The sequence below is a fragment of the Aethalodelphis obliquidens genome, unplaced genomic scaffold (assembly GCF_003676395.1).
Source record: "Aethalodelphis obliquidens isolate GAN/ISIS:26980383/991018 unplaced genomic scaffold, ASM367639v1 scaffold9, whole genome shotgun sequence".
NCBI lineage: Eukaryota > Metazoa > Chordata > Mammalia > Artiodactyla > Delphinidae > Aethalodelphis > Aethalodelphis obliquidens.
The window spans coordinates 2,102,460-2,124,380 of NW_020837953.1; the positions used below are offsets into that span (position 1 = coordinate 2,102,460).

General features: G+C 40.4%; 1 protein-coding gene and 1 long non-coding RNA gene across 2 annotated transcripts in view; one reads left to right on the forward strand and one right to left on the reverse strand.

The window, feature by feature from the left end:
• Positions 1-21,921, reverse strand: part of LOC113621502 (uncharacterized) — a 265,397-nt gene that overhangs the window by 139,696 nt on the left and 103,780 nt on the right. The gene's annotated exons all lie outside the window — the stretch shown is intronic.
• Positions 1-21,921, forward strand: part of CUNH1orf87 (chromosome unknown C1orf87 homolog) — a 113,896-nt gene that overhangs the window by 31,547 nt on the left and 60,428 nt on the right. The window contains 7 exon segments of the mRNA XM_027108354.1: positions 4,213-4,353; positions 4,934-4,980; positions 4,982-5,049; positions 5,052-5,185; positions 6,913-7,028; positions 10,612-10,777; positions 17,912-18,009. Coding sequence (XP_026964155.1) covers positions 4,213-4,353; positions 4,934-4,980; positions 4,982-5,049; positions 5,052-5,185; positions 6,913-7,028; positions 10,612-10,777; positions 17,912-18,009 — 770 coding nt within the window.

The following is a 21,921-nucleotide window of genomic DNA, read 5'->3' on the forward strand; positions in this document are numbered from 1 at the left end:
ATTAAAATCATATATATATTAATTTGGAAATACTATTTTTTCAATTCTACATTTCTCAAAAACTATCAAATATTTTACATGCATCTTTCTCATGGTTGTATTTATTATCACTAGTGTGCTTTTTTGAGCCATTTAGCAGCCTTCTAGAATGCATCAAGAACTTGGCCTAAGTTATTTAAGTGATAGAACTTTTCAACTCTGCATTTAATGCTGTCTCTGTAAATTTTCACCCAAGTCACAGCTATCCATTGCCTAATACTAAGACAGTTTGTTGTGTTCACTTGTCTTGGTGCAGAGTGTTCATGTCTTCTACAATATAACCACTTAAAAATAATTTTATTTATAAGCCATCTCTTTAAAAGAATTGTTTACACTTCCAACACTTTCAAGTTCTAACGCCCAAGGACAGTTGCTGAAACTGTGTTAAATTTCTCTGCTTCATTTGTACCGATTCTCTGAGGTCAATATTACAAAACTAGCATCGCTCAAAGTCATTTCAGGCTGTTGTGTTATCCATTCCCAAGCAGTATTTTGTGATTCAAAGTAAAACAAATGAGTGTTCTGCCTATGTTCTCCTCTAAGAGTTTGATAGTTTCTGGCCTTACATTTAGGTCTTTAATCCATTTTGAGCTTATTTTTGTGTATGGTGTTAGGGAGTGATCTAATCCAAAAATGGGCAGAAGACCTAAATAGACATTTCTCCAAAGAAGGTATACAGACTGCCAACAAACACATGGAAGAATGCTCAACATCATTAATCATTAGAGAAATGCAAATCAAAACTACAATGAGATATCATCTCACACCAGTCAGAATGGCCATCATCAAAAAATCTAGAAACAATAAATGCTGGAGAGGATGTTGAGAAAAGGGAACACTCTTGCACTGCTGGTGGGAATGTGAATTGGTACAGCCACTATAGACAACAGTATGGAGGTTCCTTAAAAAACTACAAATAGAACTACCATATGACCCAGCAATCCCACTACTGGGCATATACCCTGAGAAAACCATAATTCAAAAAAAGTCATGTACCAAAATGTTCATTGCAGCTCTATTTACAATAGCCAGGAGATGGAAACAACCTAAGTGTCCATCATTGGATGAATGGATAAAGAAGATGTGGCACATATATACAATGGAATATTACTCAGCCATAAAAAGAAATGAAATTGAGCTATTTGTAACGAGGTGGATGGACCTAGAGTCTGTCATACAGAGTGAAGTAAGTCAGAAAGAGAAAGACAAATACCGTATGCTAACACATATATATGGAATTTAGGGGGAAAAAATGTCATGAAGAACCTAGGGGTTAGAGAGGAATAAAGACACAGACCTACTAGAGAATGGACTTGAGGATATGGGGAGAGGGAAGGGTAAGCTGTGACAAAGCGAGAGAGTGGCATGGACATATATACACTACCAAACGTAAAATAGATAGCTAGTGGGAAGCAGCCGCATAGCACAGGGAGATCAGCTCGGTGCTTTGTGACCACCTAGAGGGGTGGGATAGGGAGGGTGGGAGGGAGGGAGACGCAAGAGGGAAGAGATATGGGAACATATGTATATGTATAACTGATTCACTTTGTTACAAAGCAGAAACTAGCACACCATTGTAAAGCAATTATACTCCAATAAAAATGTTAAAAAAAAAAGTAAAACAAATGAGAGAAAGCTGTAGTATCAGAGACTTTATAGGTACTCTGACAACCCCTGAAGTCAGAAACATAGTGATTCTTGATCAGAATTTCCCATTTTATCTCCTTTGACAATTTAGGAACACTCTTTGCTTTTGAAAAACAGCCCAGGATGATTTATATCAGTGAAGGGAGAAGTCTGAGGCCTGGCATGCCCTTGGCCTGAACAAGACATCATCATCATTCTGACACTGTCTTTCTTGGTTTCTTCTTCAAGTTCAGTGTTTTTCTTGACGCTGGGAGTCAGCAGGATACAAGAGAGTTCTGGCCCTCATAGGGTTCTAAAGAAGCATTTATCAACACATCATTCTCATGGAGTCAAGGTGTTCTTTAGTCCCCTTTATTTCCATTTATACACCAAATTTATTGAGTGCCTTTATCCTTGGCACAAGAGATACAGGTGAACAAGGCAGGTATGATTGCTGACCACCCCTCATAGATCTTTTGGAAGGAGATACACAAAAAAATAGCAAACAAATTCATAATATAGTTGTACAATACGCAAAATATTTAAAATACATTATGGCATTCATTCTTCACAGCATTCCTGGGAGCACAATATATTTTCCCCTTTCCATAGGCAAGGCCATAAAATTTAGTCTGTAATGTCTAGGCCGAAAGATCTATGAGTTAGATAGATCTTCTAAAGAAGTTACTTAACTTCTTTAAGCCTCAGCATTCCAAATATAAAAAGGTACAAATACTACCTACCTTATAGGGTTGTTGTATGGATTAAATTGAATGATATAAACAAAGTACTCATAATGGTACCTTGTAGAGAGTATGTGCCCAATATATGTCGTGTTATTTTATTATGCCTATTTTAGAACCCTCTGCCACTCCTCACTCTGCCCACTCTAGAGACCCTCTTGATTTTTCTTTAAAATGTTTCATGATTGTACAGCATCTGTAGGTTGCTATTCATACTGATAGGTTATTCAATATAACTATCAATTGAGTACAGACATTCAGTTTTCAATGAATCCTTCTGATAATGTCTCCTTTCAATTACTTGACATTAAAAATAGCCATGTGATTCAATTTGTACCCAGGATTTTATTTTAATCAGGTATGGCAAGGTGACACATATAGAAGCAACTGCCTTTGAAAGAATGTATTACTTACATTTCCCAGTGAAAAGGGGGCATGCCACACCATGCAGGGCCACATGTGGAAGCACCAAAGTCAATCAGGGGGCAGAGGAGTGAGGGGAGAGCACAGGCCACAGCCTTTACTGGGGTTTCCATGGGAAAGGTAATGCAGGGCAGGGTAAATAGATCAGAACTGGCTGGTCTGAACAATTCCAGTGGGCTTTGGGCCCACTGGAGGCCCAAAGAGGGCCTGTCCCCTGTCTGATATCTGGACCTGGGTAGATTTAGGGTGGGGGAAATATTGGCTTGGTGTGTGAGAGTTAGATAAAGGAGGTGGTTGGAGATATGGACTTAGGATTGGTTGGTTCACATATTAAAGATGTATTAGCAGGCAAGCTGCTTACTATCTCTAGGAATTACTTAGCCCTTGAAGGGGCAGTCTCCTCCAGCCAGCAAGGCCCCCAAGATGTCAAACCATCATAAAATACAGAAAATAAAAAACATTATTAATACATCATACACCATGGCATGAGGGAATGGGATTTTATCATTGACCCTTGTTCCATCATTTATTCTGTTGTAACCTTTAATAACATTGCTCTTGGGGTGTAATATTCTGGGTATTTTAATCTCTTCTATTCCATTCTTGACAAAGCTCACAATTGCCTTTGCTGCCCTTCTTGAATCTGCTAATTGAAACAGCCCAAGGGTAGCCCTATCTCTAATAATAGCCCTTCATTTGCCTATAAACATCTTATGGTCTACCTATTTTTTTCTTTGTCACAGACACCTTCTTTATTGCATAAATGAAAAAGTGTCTAATTGTCCATTTATTTATCAAACTTGTGTTAACTGCATAATGATGAAGTTAATGTTGAGGTAACCTTTCTCTTCTGTGGGGATTCAGTGACTCAATGACCACATGGGCTGAAGTCATTTGGAACTGTGAATGTGTTTTAAGTATTTGTTGACTCGGACTTCCCTGGTGGTGCAGTGGTTAAGAATCCACCTGCCAGTGCAGGGGACATGGGTTCGAGCCCTGGCCCGGGAAGATTCCACATGCTGCAGAGCAACTAAGCCTGTGCGCAACAACTACTGAGCCTGTGCTCTAGAGCCCATGAGCCACAACTACTGAACCCAAGTGCCACAACTACTGAAACCCGTGCGCTTAGAGCCTGTGATCCACAACAAGAGGAGCCACCGCAATGAGAAGCCCAAGCGCTGCAACGAAGAGTAGCCCCCGCTTGACACAACTAGAGAAAAGCCCACGTGCAGCATCAAAGACCCAGTGCAGCCATAAATTAATTAATTAATTAATTAAAAAAAAAAAGAATTTGTTGACTCACTCATATTCTCCCTTTTTTTCTCTTTCTCTTCACCCACCCCTTCTGATCCTTACTACCATTTGTCTTTGTTTCTTTAAGATTCCCAACCAGGAAAATGTCTACTGCAGCTCTGTACCAACTGGAGACCAGTCCCTGTCCTATATCCATGGCCTCCCCAGGAGAAACCTTAGAGACTGGTCCTTAGAACAGATGGCAAGGGGCAGCTCTGACCAACCCAATGTGTATCCTAAGAGTTGTTGGGCTGTTTTCTATTGTGGTTGAAGGGGTATTATTTGTTGACTGTATATTTTGATGTGAAACAGATAATAAGAAGGTCTGAGCATGGACTGGTGGACACCACACTCCATATGTCCCATCAGCTTTCAAGGAAGCTTCCCTGAGGAGTTCACAGACAAACCTCAAATGATTCCCCTGAACATTGCATCTTACTTCCCCCTTCCTCCTCCCAGATCCAATGGGTCTCTAAGATTTGTTATTCTAAATTCTCATATAATCAAAAAATTATTTTGTAAAAGACAGATGATACACATTAAGGAGCCTTCTAACAGAGCATGTACTCTGAAATGATTTCCTTCTTTTCTTCTTCTAAAGAAAAAGGTCCTGAGACATTGTAAACTAATGAATATACCCAGACTGAATACTTACTTTCAAGTGTAAGTGTTCTTTCCTGTTCCTTTTAGGACAAGGCTTAAAGTGGATGCTTTGATACCAGCCCAACTAGGCTTCTTCTTCCTTGCATTAGCATTTAGTCATTTTATTTTAGAACCCTGTTAATTTGTTATTACTGTTGTTGTTTCAGGATATTGGCCAGAGGCCAAGTGGAACAACAAAAGACATTTTTCTTCTTGCTGGTCAGAAGAGAACTCAAGTCATGCCTTTTGAGTTCTGGCTTATTAGACAAGCTTCAGAAAGAGCTGAAGATCCTGTCTCTTCAGGATTTCTTCTCCAATCTCAGCTGAGCCACCTCTTCTTGAGGTTTGAGGTCCCTCTGCAGTTACCAACAGTCAAGATCCTTTGCCAGCGATTTTCTGGGAGGGGATCTCCTGAAATGGTATGACTATCTTTTTATTTTAAGTGTGGGTTCCTTTTGTTTACTTGACTTGTACCCACCAGAGTAATAGAATTAAAAGGTAAGGTTCTTTCTTGAAAATAACCTTTACTATTGACCCATAAGATACAAAGCATATTTATATTCATATGTGGAAATCTCTAGTCAGATAAGACCCAAATAGAATACAGATTTAGGTCTCAGCCTTGTTTAATTTCTCTTTAAAGGGTTTCCTGTCCAAACTTTCATTGTCTGCTCTTAACACCATTGGGATACTTACAGAATCAAGATAATGGGCCCACCTGAGTCTATTTACAAGCTGATCAGTCTATAGGCTCTGAGGTTAGAATGGAGAACTTATCAAAGATGTATCATGACAGTTCCTAGAGAGTTAAGAGGTGGGAGGTATCTTTGAAATATAATTCACCACCATCATTTCACTGAGTAGGAAACTGAAACCCAGAGGGATTAAGGAACTTGCTCAGGGCACCCAGAGAATTAATAGTAGACCCAGGACAGAGATAAAGGCTCCCCAAAGATGAGACCAGGGTTCTTTCTCTGAGCACTGCACTTCCCAAGCTCACATTGTGAGTGAATACAAAGCATAGCCCAAGTGTAACCAAATTCTGGGAGCTAAAGGAAAATATCCTAAAATAGGAAGAAATAATACCAATGGATAAGTCATTTGTGAGCATGTGTTGATGGAAAATCAGGCCAAAACCAATCTCATAGGGCTAATCTGAGGATTTAGTAGTAAAATACATGCAAATTACCTGGTCTCATGTTTAGCATTTAGTAGGTACTCAAATAAATGTTAGTTCTATCTCCTGCCCATCCCTTATCTGTGAAAATAGAATCAGTTGTATATTTATGAGATGTATTTAGCAATACAATATCAACCTATTAGTACAAACTCTCTGAATCTTCAGTTCAAGCCAATTCTCCAGCCTGAGATCTAGTTTCTATCAGGACCTTATCTGGCTTCCTGTCCCCACTGCTATGCCCTCTACTGCCGTGGAGTTGTCTGCCCACCAGACCAGAGTCCCTAGCATGTCATCCAGCCCAGCAATGGAAATGATGACATTCTTTTAGTCCTTTCCTATGTAAAAAAAAAAAGTCTTGAGTTTTTCACCTAGGTAAATAAGGCCTTGCCCCTAAGTAATCTGACTATATCTGTTGAATATATCTATGTAAGAGATGTGTGTGAGAGAGAGAAGCTAGACGCTAGGTTATGCTATTGTAACAAATTGCCCCAAAGTTTCAGTGGCTTAAAACAATAAAAGTTTATTTTTCATAATGAGTCCACCCCAGGCTCTTCTCAGTACCATCATCATCTTAGCTCCAAACCCATGCTGATGAAGCAACCACTCTGTAGGACTTTTGGATGTGATGGCAGAGGGGAAAAAGAGAGACCTGGAGGGTGTCATGTCTGCAGTTTAATCCTCAGCTCAGAAGTAGCACATGTCACTTCTGCTCACAACTCACTGGCTAGAACTGGTCATCACCCTACTCAACCACAAGACAACCAGGAAGTATTATTTTACCGTATGTCCAGAAGGGAAAATAAAAGGAATAGTTGATAAAAAGCACTAATAATTATTATATTTTAAAACCTGTTTTTAACAGTTTTAATGCTAAAACTTTTCCAAATACATGTTATCTCAGCAGGCATCTTCTTTCCCCTACATGTAAATTCAATGAGGATGTTCTGTTTGATATTTAATTTTCAGGTGAATTATGAAAAGCTACTCTGGTGTTTAAAAGTTGCAGCTTCAGATGATCCACAGCAAAACAAAAGAGTTGAGGACAGCAAGGTGAAAGAAGCTCAGGGTGGTAGGCATCAAAGGTACTTTTCTCCCTTTTTGTGGGCATAGTGTTTGTAGACTTCAAGAGCTGGCAGGGATTGTGGAGGTCGTACACTCGAAAACTTCACCTAATGCAGAATCACTTTGCTCTTCACCAACAGTTGGCTTCTGCTTATAGTTTCTTTTTTCTCTCTTGTACGCAGGCCAGCACAGAAAGTTATTTGCAACAATTACCAGCTTCTTAACGTCAAGCATGTGTCTTTTTTATGAAATTGCCATGTGAAAATGAAAAACCTCATTATGAAATAAGAAATGAGTGTATACCGGGGCAGAGCTCCAGTTCATACAGTATGATTCCAGAAATATGTTCGGTCAGTGAACTCCTGGGTTACAGGCACTAGCAGAGAAAGGTTTGAGGTACAGAAATCAAAAATTCCTTCACATAATTTCAAAGGAAAGAAATGACTCAACGTAAAAATTAGGATGTGAGGAATAGCGTTAGAAATGAGGCACAGTAAAGCATGATAGTCTCTGTGTTCTCCACGAAAAATGACAAAGTGCAGTGGTTAGGAGCATAACTTCCATTGACAGAAGCCTGGGCTCAATTCCTGTTTCTGCCCATTAGTGGCTCTGCAACATTTGGCTGGTCACTTACCCTCTCTGTGCTTCCATTCCCCAACTGTAAAATGCGGACAATGATAGATTTCCCTTCACTTCATAGATTTGTAAGAGGAACTAAGTTAGTCAATGCAAAGTTCTTAAAAATAGTACCTGATAGATAGCAAGTGCTATATAAGTGTTTTTTACTATTTTAAACTATCCTACCAGAAGACACTCTTTCCTGTTACAAATAATGTGACATAGTGGTTAAGAGCCATGGCATTGAAGTGTACCACTTCACTCTAGGAAAAAGGCACCCTGTCCTATAAAAATATCCCTGGGCCAAGTAATAGACTTGATTCCTTTCTATGATGTGCCCTTTTTGACTGCACTACTTCAGTCAACACACATTCACTGAATGCCAGGCACACTTTGCTGAGCACAGTGAATTCAGAGATTGGCAAAGCCCAATCTCTCCCTCAGGGGCTCACAGTCCAAAGAAAGTGATGCTGCCATGTGGGTACACCAGTCAACTATCACTTGGCGCAATTGCCCTGCTGAGAGCTGTAAAGCCCTGGCAATATTTAATAATCAGCAACCACACTTCACATGGAACAGATAGTGAGATTTGCGCCCTGAAGGGTAGTAGATGATGCACCAGAACATATTGCCACATATTGGCAGATATGGGTCTTACGAATCCTAGACAGGAAACTTTTCTTGAGCCCTAGACTAGGTTATATCTCTTTGCTATATGACCGCATAGCCCTTTCTCTTTATAACAGTCATTGTGCTTGTAATTACTTCTTTGACATTTGAGGTTAGGAATGGTATCTTTCCTGGCCAACTCAGTGTCCAGCATACTTCTAGCATAGTTCCTGGCACATGGGAGATGCTCAATAAATATCTGTGGAATGCCATTGGCACTCCAGTTATCCAGAGAGCTTGCCTCACTTCACTCACAGGGACATTCGGATATCTACTGTATAGAAAAGGTGCATAAAGACATCATTTTGAATTCATCAGAGAAGGTGCTGCTCTATATAAACCAGACAGTGTGTTTATGGAAGTGCAGGACTGATGACCTGTAATTAATCCAGGCTCTTTGTTAATTAATGTACAGCTTAGAAAAAGGTCCTCCCCGGTTCCATCAGGTAGAGCCTTATATGGGGCACCCCGTGATGTTTAAAAAGCCTCCAGCATCACCAGTGGCAGCAGGAGCGGCAACGGCTCTCATCACCTAAGTTGGACCAGATGAAGTAAACTCCTGCAGCAGGTTTTTCTACGAAATCCACCAGCTGCAGTAAATGGGTTCCATATAACACCTGCCCATTCAGTACTCCGTGTGCTGAGCCGAAGGCCAAAACCTTACGAATTCCTACCCACAGGAACTGGTGTCGCAAGAAAAGGAAAGAGGAAGGAAAACTTCTGATTCAAATCTGGGACAGATACATCAGATTGGTAAGGCCAATCTCTACAAGATGCACATGATATAGGAGCAAAACAGACTCAGCCCACGTCTTATGGAGCAGTCTACTAGGGAGGAGGTCAGACAGGAAACAACAGCTAAAAGAATAAGGAAGCAATTGCACCTTGAGGGAGACTTATTAAGGAAAAGAACAAGGAATTATGAAAGAGTCTCTCAAGCAGGGGGTTCTGGAGCAACAGGAGGGCCGCCGGTGAGCCTCAATTCCCAGTTCCTCATTCAGGGACATCATATTGGCAGCTTGAAATCAGCCATGGTGGGAGTATTGGCACCATGAAAATTAGTAATGCTACAGGTTAGGGCTTTATCTTGGAGAGCTAGTCATTAAAGATTTACTGGCACACCACTGAAAGGAAACTGATTTACATGAGTGGAGGTTGGGGGACGTCATGGAATGTCCCTCTAGGGAAGTGGCACTTAAGTTGAGGGAGTGGAAATAAGGAAAAGCTTCACTGTGGAGAAGATAGTGCAGCTTGGATCTGGGAGGACACATACATTTGAATGTTAAATGAGTAAACATCTCAAACTAGTTTCACAAAATAAATGACTATAACATTTCATCACCCTGTTGTTTTTTGCCAATTATTTAAAGTAACAATAGTCAGTTAGATACACTATTTTAATAACTACTTACATTTGCATGCCAGGCGGTAAGTAAATAATTGTACCCAAACATTTTCTGGGTTTTCCAGATACAAAGAGCAGAGTCGAGGATAATGCAGGAAGTTCACCTGGTTCAAGATTTCCTTCTATATAGATTCCCTGGTTACAGGGATCTGGTAGGATCTGCTTTGCTTTGCTTTGCTTTGCTTGTGGCAATGGACAGTTTGGAAATTAGATTTGCTATCAATAATTATCTGGGCTTAAGAAAAGTAAGATAAAGCAAGAAAAGTAAACTACTATGGTCACTTCTAAGTTTTTCTAACCTGGAAAAAAAGAGTTAGTGGATTACAAGTTTTGGTCTATGTTGTAGTTCAATTGGTTGGTACCTCTGGGAGAACAGACTGTGGGACTCACTAGAGTGGAACAGACTTTAGTTAATCTATGCAATCTCCACATGTAGTCCCATGACGAGGTTACCCAGATTTAGAAGGCCTTACTAGGTGGGTCCTCTCATTCCACAGTATGTATTGGGGTAAGAGGTGTGGTGTGAAAACACACAGCAGCTTTTTTGTTGTTGTTGTTAACATCTTTATTGGGGTATAGTTGCTTTACAATGGTGTGTTAGTTGCTGCTGTAGAGCAAAGTGAATCGGCCATACAGCTTTTTTTTTTTTTTTTTTTTTTGCGGTACGCGAGCCTCTCACTGCTGTGGCCTCTCCTGTTGCGGAGCACAGGCTCCGGACGCGCAGGCTCAACGGCCATGGCTCACGGGCCCAGCCGCTCCGCAGCATGTGGGATCCTCCCGGACCGGGGCACGAACCCGTGTCCCCTGCATCGGCAGGCGGACTCTCAACCACTGCGCCACCAGGGAAGCCCCGGCCATATAGCTTTGAGTGGATCATCTTTTCACAGCCTTTCTCCTGCCTCTCCAAGCAGTACTGCCCCTCAAGACTCCAACTCCCAGTCAGAAGTGAACCACCACCTGTTGGAGATCCTGAAGATGGCACTAAGGGCAACCAAGGGCAAACTCAACATGGAGAATCTCATCCTGAGTTTTCGAAAAGAAGATCGCTCGTTCTCTGGCTACCTGCCCCCACCCAAGGTAACCAAAATTAGATTTCAGATTCAATCATCTCTAGAAGGCTACCTCGGGGCACCAGGTTTATAGTAAGAAGGCACAGTTATATTATTCACTAAGAATAATACATACTGAGATACATAACTGGCTAGCTTTGAAAGTAGGAGTGCATATATACTATGTAGGTTCTAGGAGCATTTATATAATGTAAGTTCAATATTTATTGTGTAAGTCTAATAATCATTTCCCAAATTTCAATCAACCAGGAGGAAAGTGATGTGCTAAAGAATACAGAATGTTTACAGTAAAAGATTTCCTCTTCCTGTTTTTACATCTAATCCCTTATATGATAAATTGGCCATCCCTTTGGAAATCAAGCAATATCTTGTTTAATAGAAATTTAAAAGTGATTAGAAGACATTAAAATAAAAATTCAAATTAAAAAGATAGAAGGCACAGTTATGATCTGTGTTCTGCCTGTGGATTACATTTCACAATTGTTTGTTTTCTGTGCCCAAGCGGAGAAAAACAAGAGAGAAAAGGAATTGTGAAATGTGCAGAATTGGTCCAGGAATTACTTACACTGGGCTATGTTTTACGCTAACAATAGACAATATGACAATACCAAATAATCTTTCACAGTGGAAAACAAATGTTTTTCTAAGGCCAAGTGTTCATTTCTCACACCCTCTACCAGCTTCCAGTGAGGTCAGCAGGTGGTACTCTGTTCCTTAGGGACACCAAATTGTAGGGACTGATGTGATTTATTGCTAACAGAGATTAGCCTGCTGTTTGGGAGCATTAATTAACAGTGCAGATATGTTTCATGAAAGAGGATCCAGAACCATATTAATTCATGTGTTGTCTTTAGCCAGACAAACTCCAGTCATGAGGTTACCTTGGATAATGACAACTGTTACTGCAATTCCATTCTCAGCAACTTTCACCACCAAGCTTTACTGAGTTCTTCCTACAGTGCCAAACACTGCACTAAGTGCTCTACTTACATTAACTCATTTAACACTTACAAATAAGTACAAGATCTAGGTAGATGTTATAATACCCATTGAATAAATGGAAAACAACAATAACAACGGAGTCTCAGAGAAGCCAAATGAATCTCTCAAGGACCACAGCCAACAAGAGGCAGAGCCAGGATTCAAACTACAGAAGAATACTGGAAATTGAGACACAATTAGAACTCCAATAGGCAGAATATATCTGGAAGGATATATTTGGAAGGAGTCCAGGATACAGGAGTTAGAATTCCAGAGGAGTAGAAGGAATTAGAATTTACAGACCCCCAAAACAAAAAATCCTATAGGAAAGATTGGAAAATGCCTTTCATCCAGGTAAACAGGGGTTAAGAATTGAGAGAGTCAGAGAATTCAGAAGAACAAGTGATGTTTACTAAGGAAGCAAGGGTACAACATGCTGAAAGTGGATTCTTATTCTAGGACAGAAGTAGCTTTCTCTGTGCTTTCATTTATACAGTCAACTAACCATGCAAAGGCAAAGTACATGATAGTGTGTACATGTGTGTGTGCATGTATATTGTATACATGAATATTAAACATGCAAGCCTGTTTCACTAGAAGAAGTAGACAACACTACAGGAGATTCCGTACATCATAAATGGCCTTCATTATGTTATTGAGAAGATCAGTGGAAATTGACTAAGAAGGAGCCATTTCTTGTTAGATTGGAAAATACATAACAGCATCAGTGAAGTTTGAATGTTCTCAGATGCCCTGGTGGAATGGTACATAAATGACTTGAAAATCAAAATAAATTTACTGAAACTCTCTGAGCCTCAGATTTTCCATCTGGAAAAACTGGGTTCCAAATATCTTACCTCCTTTGTCTATTGTGAGGATTAAGCAAGATAAGTATGTAAAGGTACTTAGTATACTGTCTGATATATGAGGCACTCAGTAAATAGGTTTCTCTTCCTTATATTTAAAAAAAAAATCTGTGTTTGGTGAAATTATCACTGCAAAATAGCCTAAGGAAGGAGGACCTTTCCCAGGGTCAAGTTATAGCCACATTGAACGCTGGCTATCAGAACGGGCCCTGAATGTCCTCCACCCTGAACACTTGGTTCATATCCAAGGAAATAGGGCACATTTTCCTTGAAGCTGGTCTGCCTCTCATGAGCCATCTGGCATCTCTTAAGACATCTGGAACTCATTCAAAGTATATTACAGTTCTGGGAGGCATGGCAAATAGAATTCTGTTTCCCCAGAACGTGAGACAAATTGAGGCCCAACAGACACTGGACACAGCAAGCAGCAGGGATTGCACCCCAACATACTTGTTCCTGGACACAGGACTTCAGAGGAGACTGGGAAAGGCCATCTGAGTTGGAAGGGTTTCACAGACCTCCTTAAGTTTCTCAAGAAATCTATGCACCCCGTGCTGAGGGGAAAAAGAGCACATCCTCACAGCCAATATTTCAGATGGTTCAGAGATCATCTGCCTCTTCTCAGATAAATAAATGCAGTTTTGAAGGGTGATCTATGGGTCTTGTCACTCGAATCAATGGCATTGTCGCCATTCTCAAAGAAGAGTATAAAAATGTATCTAATATCTGTCATCCTCATTCTGTGGACTCACTCATTCTGTTCCTCTATCACATTTTTGACGCAATGATGGCTCAGGAAGAATTCCTGAGGCAACATGGATCCACGTACATTTACTTATTAACTTCCCTGACCATTATTTAAATCAGGTGTAGAGTGAATAGTGTGTAGAACCTAAGAAGTTTCCAAGCATGCAGGTTCAGTTTAACACTTGTATACATAATCCATATTCTTTCATCCTCTTTCTGCTCTACATCACAAAGACCTCCCAAACTACTTGCAGACCTTCCTGCCAGGAGGAGCTGCCAGGAGGAGCTGCTAGGACACAGGTTGCTCTACCTCTAATTACTCTTGCTTCATTTTCATGCAACTCCCTCATTATCATCAAGAGGGAGTCCCTTTACTTAGAGAACTGGGGCTTGTGAATGTGAGGTTCACTCCCATGGCAAGACTACAGCAATGACACTAGTTTACCAAGTGACCAGAACTGTAAGACATTCTTCTGCAGTTTGCCAGGTTCCTTTTTTGTACTTAGTTGTTTCTATATCAGTACACTCTGTCCTTAACCGATAAATGGTTTCTACTAGCTTCAAATCATTCCCTTCTTCCAAAGCAATAGCCAGATTTCTGAACAATATGGCATGTTTATTCTTACATTCAACATATTAATCACTCAATGTGTTCTGTGTGATAAGACACTAAGGACAACAAACTATTATGATTTCAGTTCCAGAGTTCTCCAGGAGCTCAGGGAAAAGGTAATGTTTTAAACATGATACAATTCTATATGTAAAATGCAGTGATGGCAGTAAATTTGAACACAGAGAAGGAACACCAACCTAGCCTCACCCAAAAACTGCAGAGAAGATGATGCAAATACTGAATCTTAGAGGACGTGTGAATTTGGCAAAGAACTGGGGGAGGGCAGAGGAAGGGACAGGAAAGGTATTCTAGGTAAAAGGTGCAATGTGAAATGTCACTGAAGTAAGAGAGAACATGGCTAATTCAGGGAGCTGTAAGCCATTTCATATAGGCAGAACACAGTAAATATATGGTGGCTGGGGACGGTGGGAGAAGCTGCTCAAGTTGATGTTAGAATGGAAAGGAGGAACTTGTTTTTGAAGGGTCTTTCTAAGAAGTGTGAACTTTATCCTAAAGCCCCAGTGGAATCATTGAAGGATATTAAACAAATGAGTGATATGATCAAATTTGATATTTGAAAAGAGCACTATAATAGAATGTGGAGAATTAGAGGCAGAGAGAACCTTTAAAAGACTGTTCCAGTAATTCAAGCAAGAAATTATGAGGGTTTAGACCAGGGTAGTAGCAGGAGGGATGGCGATATTAAGGAGATAGAAAAGTAGGTCTTGGTGACTTAATTAGACATAGGTCCTGAATTCAGAGGAATCAAAAACGACTCCCAAGGTTCTGGCTTTGGCAACTTGGTAGGTGGTGGTACCGTTCTCTGAGATAGGAAATAGAAAATCAGTAGTTGGGGAGATAAAGGAAAGGATGGTGAGTTCAGTTTTGAACATGTTGATGTAGGTTGAGAGCTTAAAGCTAAATGATTTAAGGCTCTTCAGTATGGAGTTGAACCCTTGGGAGTAATTAGGATTCCTCAAGGACATAATGGAAAGTGAGAAGGGAAGGTTGAGGAGGATGCTCATTGTTAAGGAGTAGGTAGATGAAGACAAGACAAGAAAGGAGACTAAAAATAATCAAAAGAAATATGGCAGTGGTCAAGAAAGTCTAGAGAATAGATTTATGGAAGTATGGCATGATCAGCCATGTCACATGCTGCGAAGAGATCATCTGTAATCAGGACTGAAAAGTATTCATTAAATTTGAAACTGTGGAGGTTACTAATGACTTGGTAAACACAATTTAAGTAGAGTGATGGGGTAAAATTCAAATGGAACCATAAATGGGAAGGGAGGAAGTTGAGAGAGCATCTGTGCATCACTGTCTCAACGAGCATTTTGAGGAAATGAATATTTATTTTACATGTCATTTCCTAAATAACATAAACATTTTATTTACATTTGATTTTTAAAATGTCGTTATTGAACGAAGAAACTATACATAGCCAAACATTTTCTTATTGAACAAGGGACATCCTAATGAATATGGATTTTTTAAATAATCCTAGATAACACTAAATTGCCAGGATTTTCTGGTAGATGTTTCTATTGCTCTTCCACAACTGTCACTGTCAGTTCCTAGCAGCTATCAATCAATCTGCTTCTAGGAACCCTGATGTACTATTTCTAATCTGCTGTTCATTTAGCCTGGAGCAAAACTCAATGTTGCCAGAAGTAAATAAACTGTTTTTAGAATAACGTCTTAATATTGATGCTTAAAAATACACTAATTTGCTCTAAGTATGAGGATAAGTCTATTTTTATTTATTGAGTAAAATGGCATAATGTGACTAATTTCTACCTCTCTCAATTTATTTTTTTCCAACCTATGCCCATACACATTCCACTCTTCAGGACCTTCAACTCATTCATTCATTCCTAATTCATCCATGTATTCATTTATTCAATAACTAGTTTTCAACACTGTGCTAGGAATGGTGATAGGAAAATGAAGGAGACGCAATTCCAGCCCTCAGCAAACCACTGTCTTTTAGAGAAGCTCTCATGAACAGATATTTACTGTCCAGTGAAAAGGGGTATAAAACTACAGTAGGGTGAATTATGCCAAAATACATGCAGTTTATAAAAAGCACCATGCTCTTTCTCACCCATCATTTATACATGCTTTTCTTCTGCCTGGAATTATACTCAACCCCTTTTTCTTCTGGCAAACTATTATTCATTTTTTTCATGTTTTAAATAGATCTTTTTCCTTCCATGACATACTCTTCTACAGCTAGTAAGTAAATGTGCAAGTTTCTAACCCAGATTGGCTGATTCCTTGCATAAAGACAAATGAAAATTAGCTTTTTGTCACTGTATTAAAATCTAGGTTATATTATTCAAGTACGGTCAGACCAACAGATCAGGAGATGATTGCCATTGAAAAGACAGTTTGTTACTCAGTACCCAAGAGGAGGGGAATGGAACACTGCACAGGCCACATGGGGAAGCACCAGGAGGTTAGGAGGCAGAGAGGATGAGGGAAAACGTGGGCAAGAGCCTTTATTGTGGGATGGGTGAGACGAGTAAGAAGGCTTAGGATTGGCTAGTTTGAATAATTTCAGTGGGCTCAGGGACATAAGGGCCATTCCTAGTTGCCTAGCACTTGGCCCTTGAGTAATTAGGACATAGAAATAGTGGCCCAAAGAAGTAGTTGGTTTGCAGATGAAAGACACACTTGCAAGCCAGTCCTTCACTATCTCTAGGAATTGGCTAGCCCTGGGAGAGAGGCAGTCTCTCCAGGATCAGCAAGGCCCCATGATGTCAAGGCATCAGAATAAAAAGACATGCTTAATACAGTCAGTGTATGGAAATTCCTCGAAAAATAATAATAGTAGCTACAATTTTTCCAAACACTGAATTAGACGTTTCTTTTCTTTTCTTTGCCCCTGTCTTCCTTCCTTTACTCCTCCCTTCCTTCTTTTTTCTCTCTCTTCCTCTCTCTCTCTTTCTTGTTCTCTTGCTCCCCTTTCTCTCCTTTCCTTCCCTCTCTTCTCTTCTCTCTTTCTTCTATGTCCCTTCTTCTTCCTTTTCCCTCTCTTCCTTTTCTTCATTTCAACAAATATTAATCAAATGTCTACTAAAATCCAAGCATTATTCTAACTGCTTATTTTCTCTTGAGGAGTAGAAAATACTGGTCTTACTTAGTAGATGAAGTAATTGGGAATAAAAAGGTTCAGTAACTTCCTGAGATCACACAAATCACAGGCAGCATATCCGGTATTCAAAATTAGTCATGTTTTATTCTTAAGTCTCTATGTTTAAACATTATGCTAAACACAGAACACATACTATCACAACTCTAAAAGTTTGACGTGTTTGAATCTAAGTATCACTCACCCACCAACTTCAGAGATGAACTTGTTTGTCAGTTGGACTCAGAAAATATTAAGTACTTGGGAAACTGCAATGACCCTGCATTCATCCATCCCACAAACATTAATTGAGCACCTGGTTTCTAGACTAAGTTTCATCATTTATTAACTATGTGACATTGAGAAGGTCACTTAATCTCTCTAAGCCTTTATTTCCTTATATATAAAATACAGATAGTGATAGTAACCTTACTAATACAACAAGCTTCTTTGGTAAATCAAAGTAGTTGTAAAAAATTACTTTGTAATTTACTTATATAATAAGTGTGTATAATTTCTAGGTCTGGACCACCCATTCCATGGCTGACAAAAATGTAAGATCAGCATTTCAAAGTTCAGTGGCTTCTGAGTAATGAACTATATCTTTGTGTCAAGCAACTAAAAATTTGCTGGTGATGCACATTCAGTTGGACATACTTGTCCTAAATGGTATCTTAATGGTATAATGCACTCCTGGTTATTAATTTTTTGTCCAAATTATATAAGTTCTAATTATAGGAGGGAAATTCAAATCTTAATTTCATTATATTGAAATTTTAAATCTTTTCTTATTTGCAGGTCAGGGCTATATGTGGGAAACATGGATTGTATTTGACTTTGAGCCTCCTGGAAACATTGCTTAACCATCAAGATTTGGGTTACCAGGACGAAATAAAGTAAGTTGATTTTTTATTCACACGGTCCTTTATTAGAATACCAAACACATAGATCTGTATTTAGGCTAGAAGTTTTATGTATGAAGCAATCAATTTTATCACCTAAAGACAGAGTTAAGGAATGTTTGCTTATATTAAGAACAGAGGATCTTCTTGGTCATAGAAAAACAAAAGCAGTAAACTTCCACTTCCAGTTTACTGGTAAATGGTAAATCAGATGTACCATTTCACCCTAAAAAAATAAAAAATAGAACAAAATATATGAAGCAATATTTTTCAGACTTCGGACATCAGGCAGCATAGAACAGTGATTCCTGAGAGAAGGAAATGAAGTAAGCTCAGTTTACTGAACAAGAAGAGGGATTCCAAACTGAGCCCAGCATTCTCCTTGAGCTAAAGGGACAGAGTATGAAGTTCAGGAAGCCCAAGAAGGCTAGAATGTCCAGTACAAAGTAGCAGCAAGGGGAGATCCCCTAGGGGTACTTTCTGGAGATTTCCAAAGAGTTGCCCTCATGTCTTCATATGAAGACTTGGCTAATGCATGCATTTGAGGAAACTACACAAGGCCAGAGAAAGAAACACCAAAAGAAAAAGATGGGGAAATTTTTAGATCTCACACAGATTTGGGAATAGTTCATATTTCCACCAATCAGAGAGAAACACATGTGGCATTGATTAGAGTCCCCAGAAGGGTATTGTGCTCTAGTGGAGCCTAATACATGAGAAATTGGAGTCTCAGAAGGAGAGAAGACAAATAGGGGGAAAGAAAAGAATGTTGAAAAAACAATGGCTGTAAGTTTTCTGAATTTGAAGAAAACTATAAAGACATGGACCTAAGAAGTTTAATGAAATTCAAGTATTAGAAATTTGAAGTAAGCCATACCAAGGCTCATCATAATCAGATTGCTTAAACTAGCAGTAAATAAAAAACCTTAAATGCACAAGAGAAAATGACAAATTACACATAGAGCAGCAAAGATAAGAATTACAACAGATTTATCATTAGAAAAGATGTAAGCAATAAGACAGTGGAAAAACAACCTTAAAGTATTGAAGGACAAAACTATCAATCTGGAATTCTAAATCCAGCAAAACTATCTTTCAAAAACTAATGGGGGGGGGGAAGATGGCGGAAGAGTAAGACGCAGAGATCACCTTCCTCCCCACAGATACACCAGAAATACATCTACACGTGGAACAACTCCTACAGAACACCTACTGAACGCTGGCAGAAGACCTCAGACCTCCCAAAAGGGAAGAAACTCCCCACGTACCTGGGTAGGGCAAAAGAAAAAAGAATAAACAGAGACAAAAGGATAGGGATGGGACCTGCACCAGTGGGAGGGAGCTGTGAAGGAGGAAAGTTTTCCACACACTAGGAAGCCCCTTCGCGGGCGGAGACTGCGGGTGGTGGAGGGGGAAAGCTTCAGATCCATGGAGGAGAGCACAGCAACAGGGGTACAAGAGGGCAAAGCAGAGAGATTCCCGCACAGAGGATCAGGGCCGACCAGCACTCACCAGCCCGAGAGGCTTGTCTGCTCACCCGCCGGGGCGGGCGGGGCTGGGAGCTGAGGCTTGGGCTTTGGTCGGGGCACAGTGAGAAGACTGGGGTTGGCGGCATGAACACAGACTGCAGGGGTTTAGTGCACCACGGCTAGCCAGGAGGGAGTCCGGGGAAAAGTCTGGACCTGCTGAAGAGGCAAGAGACTTTTTCTTCCCTCTTTGTTTCCTGGTGCGTGAGGAGAGGGGATTAAGAGCGCCGCTTAAAGGAGCTCCAGAGACAGGCATGAGCCGCGGCTAAGAGCGCGGACCCCAGAGACGGGCATGAGACGCTAAGGCTGCTGCTGCCACTACCAAGAAGCCTGTGTGCCAGCACAGGTCACTATCCACACCCCCCTCCCAGGGAGGCTGTGCAGCCCGCCACTGCCAGGGTCCCGGGATCCAGGGACAATTTCACCGGGAGAACGCATGGCGGGCCTCAGGCTGGTGCAACATCATGCCGGCCTCTGCCGCTGCAGGCTCGCCCCGCACTCCGTGCCCCTCCCTCCTCCTGGCCTGAGTGAGCCAGAGCCCCCGAAGCAGCTGCTTCTTTAACCCCGTCCTGTCTGAGGAAGAACAGACGCCCGCCGGCGACCTACATGCTGAGGCGGACCAAATCCAAAGCTGAGCCCCGGGAACAAAGAAGAGAAAGGGAAATCTCTCCCAGCAGCCTCAGAAGCATTGATTAAAGCTTCACAATCAACTTCATGTACCCTGCATCTGTGGAATACCTGAATAGACAATGAATCATCCCAAATAGAGGAGGTGGAATTTGAGAGCAAGATTTACGATTTTTTTCCCCTTTTCCTCTTTTTGTGAGTGTGTATGTGTAGGCTTCTGTGTGAGATTTTGTCTCTATAGCTTTGCTTCCACCATTTATCCTAGGGTTCTATCCGTCCATTTTTTTTTTTAATTTTTTTTCTTAATAATTATTTTTTATTTTAATAACTTTATTTTATTTTATCTTATTTTATTTTACTTTATATTCTTCCTTCTCTTTTATCCTTCCTTCCCTCCTTCCTTCCTCCCTCCCTCCCTCCTTTCTTTCTTTCTTTCTTTCTTTCTACTTCTACTAATTCTTTCTTTCTACTTTTTCACCCCTTTATTCTGAGCCGTGTGGATGAAAGGCTCTTGGTGATACAGCCAGGAGTCAGTGCTGTGCCTCTGAGGTGGGAGAGCCAACTTCAGGACACTGGTCCACAAGAGACCTCCCAGATCCACATAATATCAAATGGCGAAAATCTCCCAGAGATCTGCATCTCAACACTAGCAGCCAGCTTCACTCAACGACCAGCAAGTTACAGTGCTGGACACCCTATGCCAAACAACTAGCAAGACAGGAACACAACCCCACCCATTAGTGGAGAGGCTGCCTAAAATCATAATAAGTCCACAGACACACCAAAACACACCAACAGATGTGGACTTGCCCACCAGAAACACAAGATCTAGACTCATCCACCAGAACACAGGCACTAGTACCCTCCACCAGGAAGCCTACACAACACACTGAACCAACCTTACCACTGAGGACAGAAACCAAAAACAAAGGGAACTATGAACCTGCAGCCTACAAAAAGGAGACGCCAAACACAGTAAGATAAGCAAAATGAGAAGACAGAAAAACACACAGCAGATGAAGGAGCAACATAAAAACCCACCAGACCTAACAAATGAAGAGGAAATAGGCAGTCTACCTGAAAAAGAATTCAGAATAATGATAGTAAAGATGATCCAAAATCTTGGAAATAGAATAGACAAAATACAAGAAACATTTAACAAGGACCTAGAAGAACTAAAGATGGAACAAACAATGATGAACAACACAATAAATGAAATTAAAAATACTCTAGATGGGATCAATAGCAGAATAACTGAGGCAGAAGAACGGATAAGTGATCTGGAGGATAAAATAGTGGAAATAACTACTGCAGAGCAGAATAAAGAAAAAAAAATGAAAAGAACTGAGGACAGTCTCAGAGACCTCTGGGACAACATTAAACACACCAACATTCGAATTATAGGGGTTCCAGAAGAAGAAGAGAAAAAGAAAGGGACTGAGGAAATATTTGAAGAGATTATAGTTGAAAACTTCCCCAATATGGGAAAGGAAATAGTTAATCAAGTCCAAGAAGCACAGAGAGTCCCATACAGGATAAATCCAAGTAGAAATACGCCAAGACACATATTAATCAAACTGTCAAAAATTAAATACAAAGAAAACATATTAAAAGCAGCAAGGGAAAAGCAATAAATAACACACAAGGGAATCCCCATAAGGTTAACAGCGGATCTTTCAGCAGAAAGTCTGCAAGCCAGAAGGGACTGGCAGGACGTATTTAAAGTGATGAAGGAGAAAAACCTGCAACCAAG